Source organism: Elephantulus edwardii, unplaced genomic scaffold (assembly GCF_000299155.1).
Source record: "Elephantulus edwardii isolate Elephantulus edwardi_28Jun2011 unplaced genomic scaffold, EleEdw1.0 scaffold00017, whole genome shotgun sequence".
In the NCBI taxonomy this organism is placed as follows: domain Eukaryota; kingdom Metazoa; phylum Chordata; class Mammalia; order Macroscelidea; family Macroscelididae; genus Elephantulus; species Elephantulus edwardii.
Window position 1 is genome coordinate 8,331,564 of NW_006399767.1, and position 11,960 is coordinate 8,343,523.

The 11,960-nt window shown below is 39.7% G+C and overlaps 1 protein-coding gene across 1 annotated transcript in view; it reads left to right on the forward strand.

The window, feature by feature from the left end:
- The first annotated feature begins 718 nt into the window (after nt 1-718).
- GPR110 (G protein-coupled receptor 110) overlaps nt 719-11,960 on the forward strand; it is a 42,802-nt gene continuing 31,560 nt past the window's right edge. The window contains exons 1-3 of the mRNA XM_006881926.1: nt 719-787; nt 1,320-1,374; nt 7,454-7,615. Of these exons, the coding sequence (XP_006881988.1) occupies nt 719-787; nt 1,320-1,374; nt 7,454-7,615 (286 nt within the window). The remainder of the gene's footprint in view (nt 788-1,319; nt 1,375-7,453; nt 7,616-11,960) is intronic.

The following is an 11,960-nucleotide window of genomic DNA, read 5'->3' on the forward strand; positions in this document are numbered from 1 at the left end:
TGGAAAATGTGGCTGAGAAACTGAATTTTAAGTCTTATAAATTTTTAATTAAATTTTAACTTCAAATATGTACATGTATCTAGTGGTTACTGCGATGAGCAGGGCTACTGCTTCTCATTCTGGTTTTTCTTTGGTGGGTATAAAATATTAATATTCAATGGTCATTGTGTGCTGAGTTTTGCCGCAATTATTTTGTTAAACCCATAAAATTGAGGATGGTTTATTGGTGATTACTACAGAAAACAGTGTTGGGGTGGTTTTCAATTCTTGAGATATTCAGACTATTCTAAAGTTAATGATGCCAAAGGTCTTTGATTAGTTTAATGCATGCCTTTTTAAAAAAATAAATAAATGCATCTCTTTACTGAGATAAAAAAGGAAACCTAAGTGAAGTATAAAAAGGAGGATATTAAATGAACCTAATTGCACAGTGAAGCAATGGTTTTAAAATAGTCTGTGTTTAGTCAATAACCTCCAGGAATGTTAAAGAACAATTTTCTAGCAAGGTCACCAGGACACAAAAATGCATTAGCTTCTGGAATGAAAGCAGAAGTAATGATATTTCAGGCTACGCGAAGTGGAAAATCAAGTCTGAGTAGGCGCTAGCATTGTGCATTTTTAGAAGTTGGCTTGAATTAATCGTTCTTGTGACTCAGACTTATATGTTACACTGTTGTCTTTATGTTCAATTCAGAGGACAAGAGAGGGACTGATGAAGATGAGAATCGGATTGTTCTGGCTCACCGCGCTCTTCACAATTATCGAGGGGCCTGACATCCTCTTGGGCGTGAGTAGGAATATGCCCTGACTTTCCTGTCCAAGATCTCTCCCTTCCCCCGGCACTTTTGGAAACCGTTCTCGAATGGCTGAAGCTACATACTTTCATGGGCTTGGAATCAGTCTTGAGTTCTTAGCTCAACAATGGCAACATTCTTGTTTCAATCCTAACCATGTGCCCTTTGACAAGTCATCTCATCTCTTTCTAATAGAAAGGACCTAACTACAAAGTGAGGTCCTCAGATTAAACTACCTTGGGGATCTTTTCCAGCTCACTCCTTTCTTTACTATGGTCTTTTTGAAACAGAAGACTTATAAGAACTGTCATTAGCAATCCTCAAGCCTTTTCTCCTTGTCTTTTTTCACTCCGTTGATGCTCTAAGCTAGGCTCATGGCTTTTAAAAGCTGGTATTAAGAACCTTGCTAGTATAGTAACTTCAGTATCAGATCCATTTTTTAATTCATTTGGAAACCAAGCAAGACTTTATAAAGTACACATATCCCAAACCCTTATCTTAACTCTTTTCTTTGCCTCTTAACAGAGAAATGAAAACAGAACCAAAAGAGAAGTGATTGTAGCTAAGAAAAGGCCTCTAGGTGAGTGTCTGTCATGTGGCATTGTACAGTGAAGAGTCCTCTCAAGAGACCTGTGTGCTTCTGACTGGTGGTCTGATCCTTTTGCATGCTTTGAAATGATCCCAACAGCTGTAAAATGAGATTAATGGTATTACAGCTAACAAGACACTTGTGAGAAGTAAATAATCTGACCAAAGCATAATATCTCACATATCTACTCAGTAAATTTCTCTCATACCTTATCTTGATCCTAACAATGTAATTAATGATCACAGCCTTCAGTCTAGGACTGAATTGTGTCATGAAGTTTAATCTGTGAGCCTATTTATTTGATACTTCAGATACCAAATATGTTTATTCTTGGAGACTGGGATACACAAAGTTGTGAGGTGCTGGGTCAGCCCGCTAAAGCCTTTATAGTATCTCACTCATTTGCTAAAACAATGTTCTAACAGTACCATAGAATTTGATGAAACTTCTGGAATTTTATAGAACCTATATAAGGAGAATTGATGTCTTTGAGCTGTGGTGCTGGAGAAGAGTGTTGAATGTACCATGGACTGCTAGGGGGAAAAAAAACCAGATTCATCCTAGAGAGGGTTAAACTGGGCAAGGATTCTGAGGCTTCCTCTGACATACTTTGGACATGTTGTAAGGAGGGAACGGTCCTTGGAGAGGGACATCATGCTTGGGAGGGTAGAGGGCAGGTGCAGGAGGGGAAGGCCCTCTATGAGATGGATTGATTCAGTAACTGGGGTAATCGGGATGGGTGTGTCAGAGGCAGTGAGATTGGCACAGGACAGAGCAGAGTTTAGGGCTGTTGTGCATATGGTCACTGTGTCGCAAGCAACTCGATGGCACATAACAACAACAACAACATAACTATGTGTGACTATGATTCTTTGGGAAGATGAAATTGGAATTTAACTTTAGAATGCCATATCTATATCTTTTCTGATAATACAAATGACGGTAAGTATACAGATACTAAGTTAAACGTATTCAACAATAACAACAACTCATGGCTGTCAGCTCATAGCTGACTATCCAACAGGTTTTCAGAGGCAGTTACTTGCACAGGAGGAGATTACTTATCTTTCACCCAAGCTGGTGGAGTCTTAATGCCTGTTTTTGTGTTAGCAGCACAAGTCTCTGTTCACTAGGCATCCAGAGCTCCCATTAAATGCTTTAGATGAATCAAATCTTCATATGACCCATGGAGTTAGGTGCAGTAATTGTCTTTTATTTTATGGAGACTGAAGTGAAAGCACAGAGCAAGAAGGAAGAGCCACGATTCAAACCTAGTCAATCTGGTTCTAGAAATATCACTGACACCTGACCCCTGATGATGGAATGACACCAACACTTTCCAGCTTCTTCCCACTTCTCACCTGTGGACAGTAGGAGTTCTCTTAGTTCCTCACCTCTTAGGACAATTCCCAGGGCCTAATGAGATTGTATGGGAGCTCTGGTGGCCTACTGACAAGAAGCTGCACTGCAATCCTGAAGGCACAGGATTTGACGCCACAAGCTCCTCCATGAGAGAACAGGCAATCTCCTCCCTTGCGATTAACTGGCTCTGACAACCTTCTGGGGTTGGTCAGCTATGGGTCCATTCCAACTCAACAAAAAACACACACAAAAAAGGTACACAACAAAAACAATGATGAGACTGTAAGAGACAGGGCTGAGGACCTGCAGTGTGACGGATGTTAATAGGAGACAGGTCTGTTGTAAATGTCTTCAGATGTGTCTTAGTATTAGTATATGTCCTGTCACTTTCTTCCCAGCAATCCAGACTCCTTATGATAATCTCATAGACCTTTCCCATTTTCTCTGCCCATGAAGAAAGCATGGTACTGCCCTGAGAAACCTAAAAATGTTCTCAGGGTTTTCATTTTCCCTGCCAACAGCACTAATATAGACCCAGACACTCATCCATTTTCTCAAAATGCCTTCACATTTTTGATCTGGCATTCATATATGAACTTCAGAGGACCTTGGATGAAACCCTCATCCCTGGAATTTCATCTAACTTTCCTGTGATAATATCTAGATGAATTCTGAGAGGGACAGGATTCATAGAATCTATTTTCTCTCCAAGTCAAAATAAATAACCTCTCAATAGAGAAAGAAAACACTCAGAAATTATTATGTTGGAGGTAAGGGCATACACAAGACTAATAGAAAGCTTGATTTTGATTTTGCATTTATATATGAAAGCTCAAATCCAGCTGGCTACTGGCACAGTGTTTTTGCAGGAGTAGGAAGGATTTTTTTTAAATAAGAGTGATAAGTAGGGTTTTTATATGGGAGATACTTCAAGGTGATCCGAACTAGAGAGGGGAGCAGATTCATTAGAATTTTTCCACTTCTTCCTTCTGTCTTGTAAAAATAATAATGATAGAACACATGTCAAATTAAATTTATCATTATAAAGTGTTCAATCCAGTAACACTTGTACATTCACAATGTCTTGTATCTGGTACCACTACCTGGTTTCAGGCTAGTTTTCTATCACCCTAGAATTAATAAGTGTTAGAATTCAAGTCCATACTAGTCTATCTGTGTTTTATTGATTATGCAAAGTCATTTGACTGTGTGGATCATAACAAACTGTGGCTGACTCTGAGAAGAATGGGAATCCCAGAACATTTAATTGTGCTAATGCGAAAGCTGTACTTGGATCAAGAGGCAGTAGTCAGAACAGAGCAGGGTAACACTGCATGGTTCAAAATTGGGAAGGGTGTACACCAGGGATGCATCCTGTCTCCATACCTTTTCAACATGTATACAGAGCAGATTATCCAAGAAGCTGGGCTCTATGAGGAGAATTGTGGCATCAGGATTGGTGGAAGATCTATTAACAATATGTGTTATGCAGATGACACAACCCTGCTTGCTAAAACTGAGGAGGACCTCATGCACTTGCTGCAGAGGGTCAAGGACTGCAGCCTTCAGTATGGACTGAGGCTCAATGTCAAGAAGACAAAGATTCTCACCACTGGACCACTTGGTAGCATCAGGAAAGATGGCGAAGAGATTGAGATTGTTCACAGCTTCAGTTTGCTCGGCTCCACAGTCAACACTCTTGGCACCAGCAGTCAGGAAATCAAAAAGCGTATCGCGATGGGAAAGTCTACTGTTAGGGACCTCTCAAAGGTACTCAGGAGCAAAAGTGTCTCTCTGGAGACTAAGGTGCGCCTGATACAGGCCATGGTCTTTGCAATCGCTTGCTATGCATCAGAGAGTTGGACAATGACTAGGGAGGACAGAAGGAGAGTGGATGCTTTTGAGCTGTGGTGCTGGAGAAGGGTACTGAATGTACCCTGGACTGCCAGGAAAACAAACAGATTCATCTTGGAGAGGATTAAACCAAGCTACTCCTTGGAGGCAAGGATTCTGGGGCTTTGTCTGACATACTTTGGACATGTTGCCAGGAGGGACGGGTCCTTGGAGAGGGACATCATGCTTGGGAGGGTGGAGGGACAGCGCAGGAGGGGAAGACCCTCTATGAGATGGATCGATTCAGTGACTGGGGTAATCGGGATGGGTGTGTCAGAGGCAGTGCGGGTGGCGCAGGATAGAGCAGGGTTTAGGGCTGTTGTGCATAGGGTCGCTATGAGTCGGAAACGACTCGACGGCACATAACAACAACAACAACAACAACTAGAATTAAAATCCATTCTAGAAATTAATTCCATATTCAGTGAGCAATCTCTCCTCATTTTCTTTTTTCTCCAGCTCCTGGAAATTATTACTCTGTTTCTTGCCTGTAAGGGTTTACCTAGTCTGTGTATTTTGTAAATGGAATCATAACATATGCTAGACTTTTCCCACTGAGCATGTTTTAAACTTCATGCATATAGCAGCATGTGTCAGTACTTTATTAATTAATCTGTATGAATAATATTCTAATTAGATATATATATCTCAAAATTCATTTATGAGCATTCTTTCTCCCTTTTGACTACCAAGAATAATGCTGCAATTGAAACATTCTTAAATACATTTTTGTTTGAACACCTAATTTAAATTATTTTGCGACTATACCTAGCAGTAAAATTACTAGGTTGTTATGGTAATTCTGTGATTAACTTTTTAAAAGAAATGCAGAACTGTTTCCAATAGTGGCTGTACTATTTTATATTCTTGCAAAAAAAGGATGAAAGTTCCAATTTCTTCACATCCTGCCCGATACTTGTTTGTTTGGTTGGTTTTTTCCTTATAGCCATCCAGGTATGTATCAGATAGTATGTCCTTGGGGTTTTGACTGAGGGCCTAAGGGTAAGACATTACATTGTAATTCAAAGTCTGCCAGTCACTTGGTTCAAATCCAATGGCTGCTCTATGGGATAAAGTTGGGCCTCTCCTCTCATGTGATTTATTGCTTCTGAAAACCTGCTGGAGGGTCAGCCACGGGTTTGTTCCAATTCACTGACACACAACAACAATGATCTAATAAAGGGCCTTGGTAGTGTAATGTGTTAGGTGTTGTGAAAAAAGAAAGTCGATGACTTGAAGTCACAACCTCTTCATAGGACAAAGATAAAAGCCTAGGAAACCAGAAGGGGGATCAATATGATTTGGAATTGCCTTGATGGCAATGGGTTAATAAGTTGTTGGTATAGTATGTAATATACTGGGCTGCTAATTGAAGATTTAGTAGTTTGACTTCATTAACTGCTCTAAGGGAGAGAGGCATTTTCCTCACATAAAAATTTGCAATCTTGCATACCCCAAGAAGGGTTTCCATGAGTCAGAATTGACATAACAGTAGGTTTTATGTCAGTCGGGGAAAATCTAACTGGAGTCCTTGGGGTGATGCAAACAGTTAATACCTTCAGCTGTTAATAGAAAGATGGATGGTGTTGTTGATGTTTGCCTTCAAGTTGGAACCAATCTATAGCTGACCCTCTAGCAGATTTTCAGAGCCAGTTAACTGCACAAGAGGAGATTGCCCATCCTTCTCCTGCAGAGCAGATGGTGGTTTTGAACTCTGTGCCTTTGGGATTGCAAGCACATTTTCTTACCTCTAGGCCCCCTAGAGCTCAGAAAGATGGGTAAGAAGCTCAGATTTTTACCCAGAGGTTCCTCAGAAGCAGGGACTTTAGATTTATGTCTAAAAGATCAGCCTTTCAAAGCCACAGAGCACACGTCTGTCTCCTCTGACATAGTTGGGGCTGTTATGACTCAGATTTAGAGAGAAAGCAGCTCCTACTGGTACAGAATGACTGATGATGTTGAACATTTTCTCATGGGCTTTTTAACCATTTGTTAGAGCTTTCTTTAGTTAACTTCACATGGGAAGCCTGAGTCTGTATGTTTCCTAACAAATTTTAAAACCAAGATGATGCTGGAAGTGGGAGGGAGATTATTATCTCTGTAATGGGATTGGCTGCTGCCAGACTCTTATGACGCGACTAGTATCCCTTGAATTTAAAGAGTCTCTAAGTACAACTATCAAGTACTAGTATCAAGAAGGCTTCCTATCTCAGTTCTGAGAAAAAGTCCTTTGTCTTGAACTTCATCTCCAGGATTGACTTCCTGTGGCTTAGTACCTCTTCTCTTCCATTTGCAGCAAGGTATAGATGCAAGAAGATCATTTCCCAGTAGAGACCGATGTGTCTCTAGGACTGGTCTGCTGAGGATTCTGAAGCTTCGTCTGATACACTTTGGGCATATTGCAAGGAGGGACCATCATGTTTGGAAGGGTGGAGGGATAGTGCAGGAGATAGATCAATTCAGTGATTGGGGTAATGGGAGTAGGTGTGTTGCAGATACTGAGGTTGGCACAGGATAGAACAGGGTTTAGGGCTCTCGTACATAGGGTTGTTATGAGTCACAAGTGACTCAATGGCACATAACAACAACAATGGGGTTGGCAGGAGAAAAGACAGATATGTATCAAGCAAAAGTGGGAGCTGTGTCACATTCTTACTCTGAGTGTTTATTTCAGTCTATGACTAAATGAGAATTCAATGGTAACAGTTTGCGCGGCCCATGACCTTCAAGATATATATTCTTGGTTCTCATGTCCTCAGCAATATTTCCCCAACAGAGTGAGGAAAGAGAGTTCTGATTATGCTTATCTCTCCAGGCCGGGTCCAGGAATATGAGCTGCTCCTTCAGATGACCTATAGAAATTCCAGTGAGAAAAGGATCTTGAAGAATTTTCTGAAGCTCTTGGAGCCTCCATCGCTGCCTCTATCATTATTGTTACATGGATTCAAAGAGATTATCAGAGCAAAGGCTACCACATGTAAGTTCCTTCTGGTGATTGGGAGTTTTAATAGGGAATGAGGGTGTGTCAGTTAGGCTTAGTTAGGGTATGCTGTGGAAACATGCGTCCCCATAGTCACTGTGACTTAAAGAAATAAAGGTTTTCTTTCTTTCTCATGCTGCATGTTCATGCCATTTACAGAGGGTGCATTTGCAGTTGTCACTCAGGGACACAGACTGAGAAATCACTCATTATCTTAAGTATGCTCATTGGTGCACCAAAGCGAACAGAGCCCACTGGAAGTTCCCATGGATGTAATTGCTTTTTAACTGGTAAGGGACACAAATTAATTCTACTCACAGCCTATTGGTCCAAAATGATTTCATCATCCCACACAACTTGAAGGGATCAGGATATGTAGTCTTATTATTTGTCTAGAAGAGAGCAAAAATATTTGATTAATGGCAATAATAATCCCAACAGTGATGTCCAGAGAAGTAAGCAATTTGTCTAAAGCAGTGATTGGACTAGACCAGGAGCATCAAAAGAATTAGGGAATTTAAGAGAAGTGCAAAGCTTTGAAACCATGCAGAATTCCTGAATTAGGGCTCCAAGGATGGAATAATTGAGATAATTGCTATGTACTTTGAACACTACAGGTCTGAACTATTTGCAGATGTGATGTGGAAAAATCAGGATTAAAGGATAGGTTTTTTTTTTATTCTGCTATTCCATTTGTTTCTCTGCTTTATGGTGCATTGCACTAAACCATCTGGAGGGTTTGTTGAAATATATCATATTATAGGACTCCATCCCAAGAATTATGATTTGGTAAATTTTAGTTAAAGACAAAAATCTGAACTTCTTCTGAATTTCCTGTTAAAACTGACACTATTGGTCCAGATACCACACTTTTTATGTGAGAGAACCATTATGCTACCATTTTGCAGTACACTTGTGTAATTTTCTGTGACTTGTGATAAATCCTTACTTATGAGCCTCTACTGGGGAACTGAAGAGACCCTATATGCCTGCACTTTTCCTTTAAGTAAGTGTTTTAGAACCATTGTTAAGGTCTATGCCATTAATTCATTTATTGATTCAATTCACATAAAATGGGCCCTGTTACATCATTAACAGGAGGTAGAGAAGAAAAAAAAAAACTAAGTTCTCACCTTCATAGATAATATACACTCACAGAGCATTCACAGAAAGACCTCTAGGATTCTATAGAAATCCATAATCCTGGAAACAATCACGAAGAAATCAAGTGATTTATTCTTTGGGGAAAATTTGCAATATAAGAGACATCTTTAAAGTTTTCAAAAACAAAGATGTTGCTGTGAGGACTAAGGTGTGTGGGAACCAAGCCATGGTTTTCTCTATCACTTCATACACCTGTCAAAGAAGGACAGTGAAGATCAAAGAAAAACTGACACCAGAGAATGATAATGTTTATTAGGAATGCTCAATAGACTCTGGATTGTGAGAAGCAGGAATAAATTGGTCTTGGGACAAGTTCATCCAGAAAGTTCCTTAGAAGAGAGGATGGTGAGACTTTGTCTCATGTACTTTGGACATGGTAGGAGGAGGGATCATCCACTGGAGAATGACATCATGATTGGCAAAATAGAAGGTCAGTGAAATAGAGGAAGGCCCTCAATGAGAAGGATGAGGGGTTGCAACAATGAGCTTGGAAGCAGCAAGAATTTCAAGTACAGAGTAAGGCTAGTGTTTTGTACTGTTGTACACAGGGTCTCTGTGAGTTGGAAATGACCTGATGGCACCAAACAACAACATAGAGCATAGAGGTGGAGAGATACAGAATTCTTTAAAAAGAAAACAAAAGACCAAAACCCTAACATACAGTATATATTACACTTGGAGCTACTAAATGAAAGTTTAGCACTTTGAATACACCAGCTGCTCTAATAATTATAGCCCATCTCTTCCCATAAAATTGACAACATCAGAAACCCAAGGGAGGGTCACCAAGAGTCAAACTGACTTGAAAGCAATAAGGGTTTTTTGTTTTTAGACATAATATTATATTTGTCATATGTATGTGCATGTATGTCTAATATTGTCCATTATGCAATGATAAATGCAATTAAGAACTTTAAAGTACAGTGTAACTGAATCTGTTGATTAAATAGAATGGTCCAGGAAAACCTGTCTACTGATGTGACCTTAAAGCCAAGACTTGAAAGATACAAGAAAATAAGATGTGTTTTGTAACACATGGGGGAAAGCATTTCAAGCAAAGTGATAAATAAATGTAAGGACCAGGAGGCAGCAACATACTGTATGCATTTAAGGAGCAGCACGGAGGTCAGTGTGCTTGGAGAAGTGTGATGGAAAGAGAGGTAAGAAATGTGACCAGAAGGGAAGGCAGAAAATCATAGCCTATGAGACTGTGCAGGAGAACAGTGGACAATCTTCTATGGGATTTACAGCCTTGGAAACTCAAGAAAGGATCAGATATGAGCTGGTTCCAAATTGATGACAATGAGTCTTGGCATTATAAGGACTTGACCTTTCATCATGTCTGAGAAGGTATGGCCGTTGATCTGACTTCAGTCTTTAAAATGTTGCTCAGGCTATATGTAGACTAGGCAAAGGGGTTATGGAAGCAGGGATAAAAAAAGTGCAAAAAAGGGAGACTACTGGGATGATCCAGGCATGAAATGATAACTTGGAGCATGAAGTGGGGTGAAAAACGGTTAGTTTACAACATTTGAAGTCTGAGTCAGTAAGAGTTTCTGCTGATTATGCCCTGTCTGAGTTTTTCTGACTCTCAGGAGGTGATCCTACGGATCAGGAAGGAGCTTTTATTTCTTGCATCTGCATCTTTCTTTGTTTTCCTTGTTATTCTAACTTCTTTTGGATTAAATAATCTATAAAATATCATTTGCCTCCATTATTGCATTATTGCTTAGATTTTTTTGGTTGTTTCCCTGAACTTTATGATATATTCAGACATTATTTTTGAATTGTTGCAATTATAATCCATAAATAAAGCTTTATAAAGTCACTAACCCAAAGGGTATGAATCTTTAGTGTTTTGAGGATGTCTAAGAATAGGGCAAGGTTTAGATCTGTTATTTATAGGGTCACTATTAGTCAAAATAGATTCAAAACCACCGGACCTATTGGCAGCTTCACGATGGATGGAGAAGGAATTGAGATGGCTGATAACTTCAGCTTGCTTGGTTCCACAGTCAATACTCTCGGAACCAGTAGTTGAGAAATGAAAAGACAAATTGAATTAGGAATGTCTGCTGTCAGCAACCACTCCAGAATACTGAAGAGCAATGATGTCAGTCTGGAGACTAAGGTGTTCCTGATCCAGGCCACCATCTTTGTTATTACTTACTACGCATCAGAGAGTTGGACAATAACTAAAGATAATAGAAATATTGATGCCTATGGGTGGTGTCCCTGGAGAAGAGTGTTGAATATAGCATGGATGGCCAGGAGAACAAACAAGTCTTTCCTGGAGACAATGAAACCAGCTTGCTCCCTGGAAGCTAGGATTTTTTTTTTTTAATTTTTCTTCTTCTTCTTCTTCTTCTTCTTCTTCTTCTTCTTCTTCTTCTTCTTCTTCTTCTTCTTCTTCTTCTTCTTCTTTTTTTAAAAGCCAGTCAAATTCAGCAGTGGGGGGGTGTATACCAACTTTAGGTGAACTAATGTTAATAGTTTCTGATAACCCACTACCATCGGACCAGCCAGATTTTTTTATTTTTTTTTAAAAACGCTATGATTTTGAGGCTCTGTCTCACATACTTTGGGTATGTAGCCAGGAGGGACTAATTCTTGGAGAGGGACACCATGCTTGGAAGAATGGAGAGACAGCGTAGGAGAGGAAGACCCTGGATGAGATGGATTGACTCAGTGATAGCAATGGCATTAGGTTTGTTGGAGATGGTGAGATTGGCTCAGGATAGGGCAGCTTTTAGAGCTGATGTACATAAGGTCACTATGAGTCACAGGTGACTTGATGGCACATTACAATAACAAGAATTGAGGTTGACTCAATGACATCTAACAACAACATGGCTCTCAGGGGAAAAAGAAAGACAATCACCTTTCATTGTAATTTACAGCCTCTACTCATAAACTGTGAATGAATGAATGAATTTCATAATGGTTACACATGGTTGACAATGCTTTGTAGAACTCACAGATTAAGACAGACTTGGAAGGAGAAGTGGCATCCACTTCCTAAACCTGCCTGTGGAAACTCTATGAACTTAAAAGAAAGGACAATAGTAATAAGAAATAGCTTCTTTAACAGGGTAAAAAGGGAAGCCACAGACTGGGGAAAAGTGTTAGGTAATGACAAATAACATGTCAGATAAGGGACTTATATCTAGAATTTATA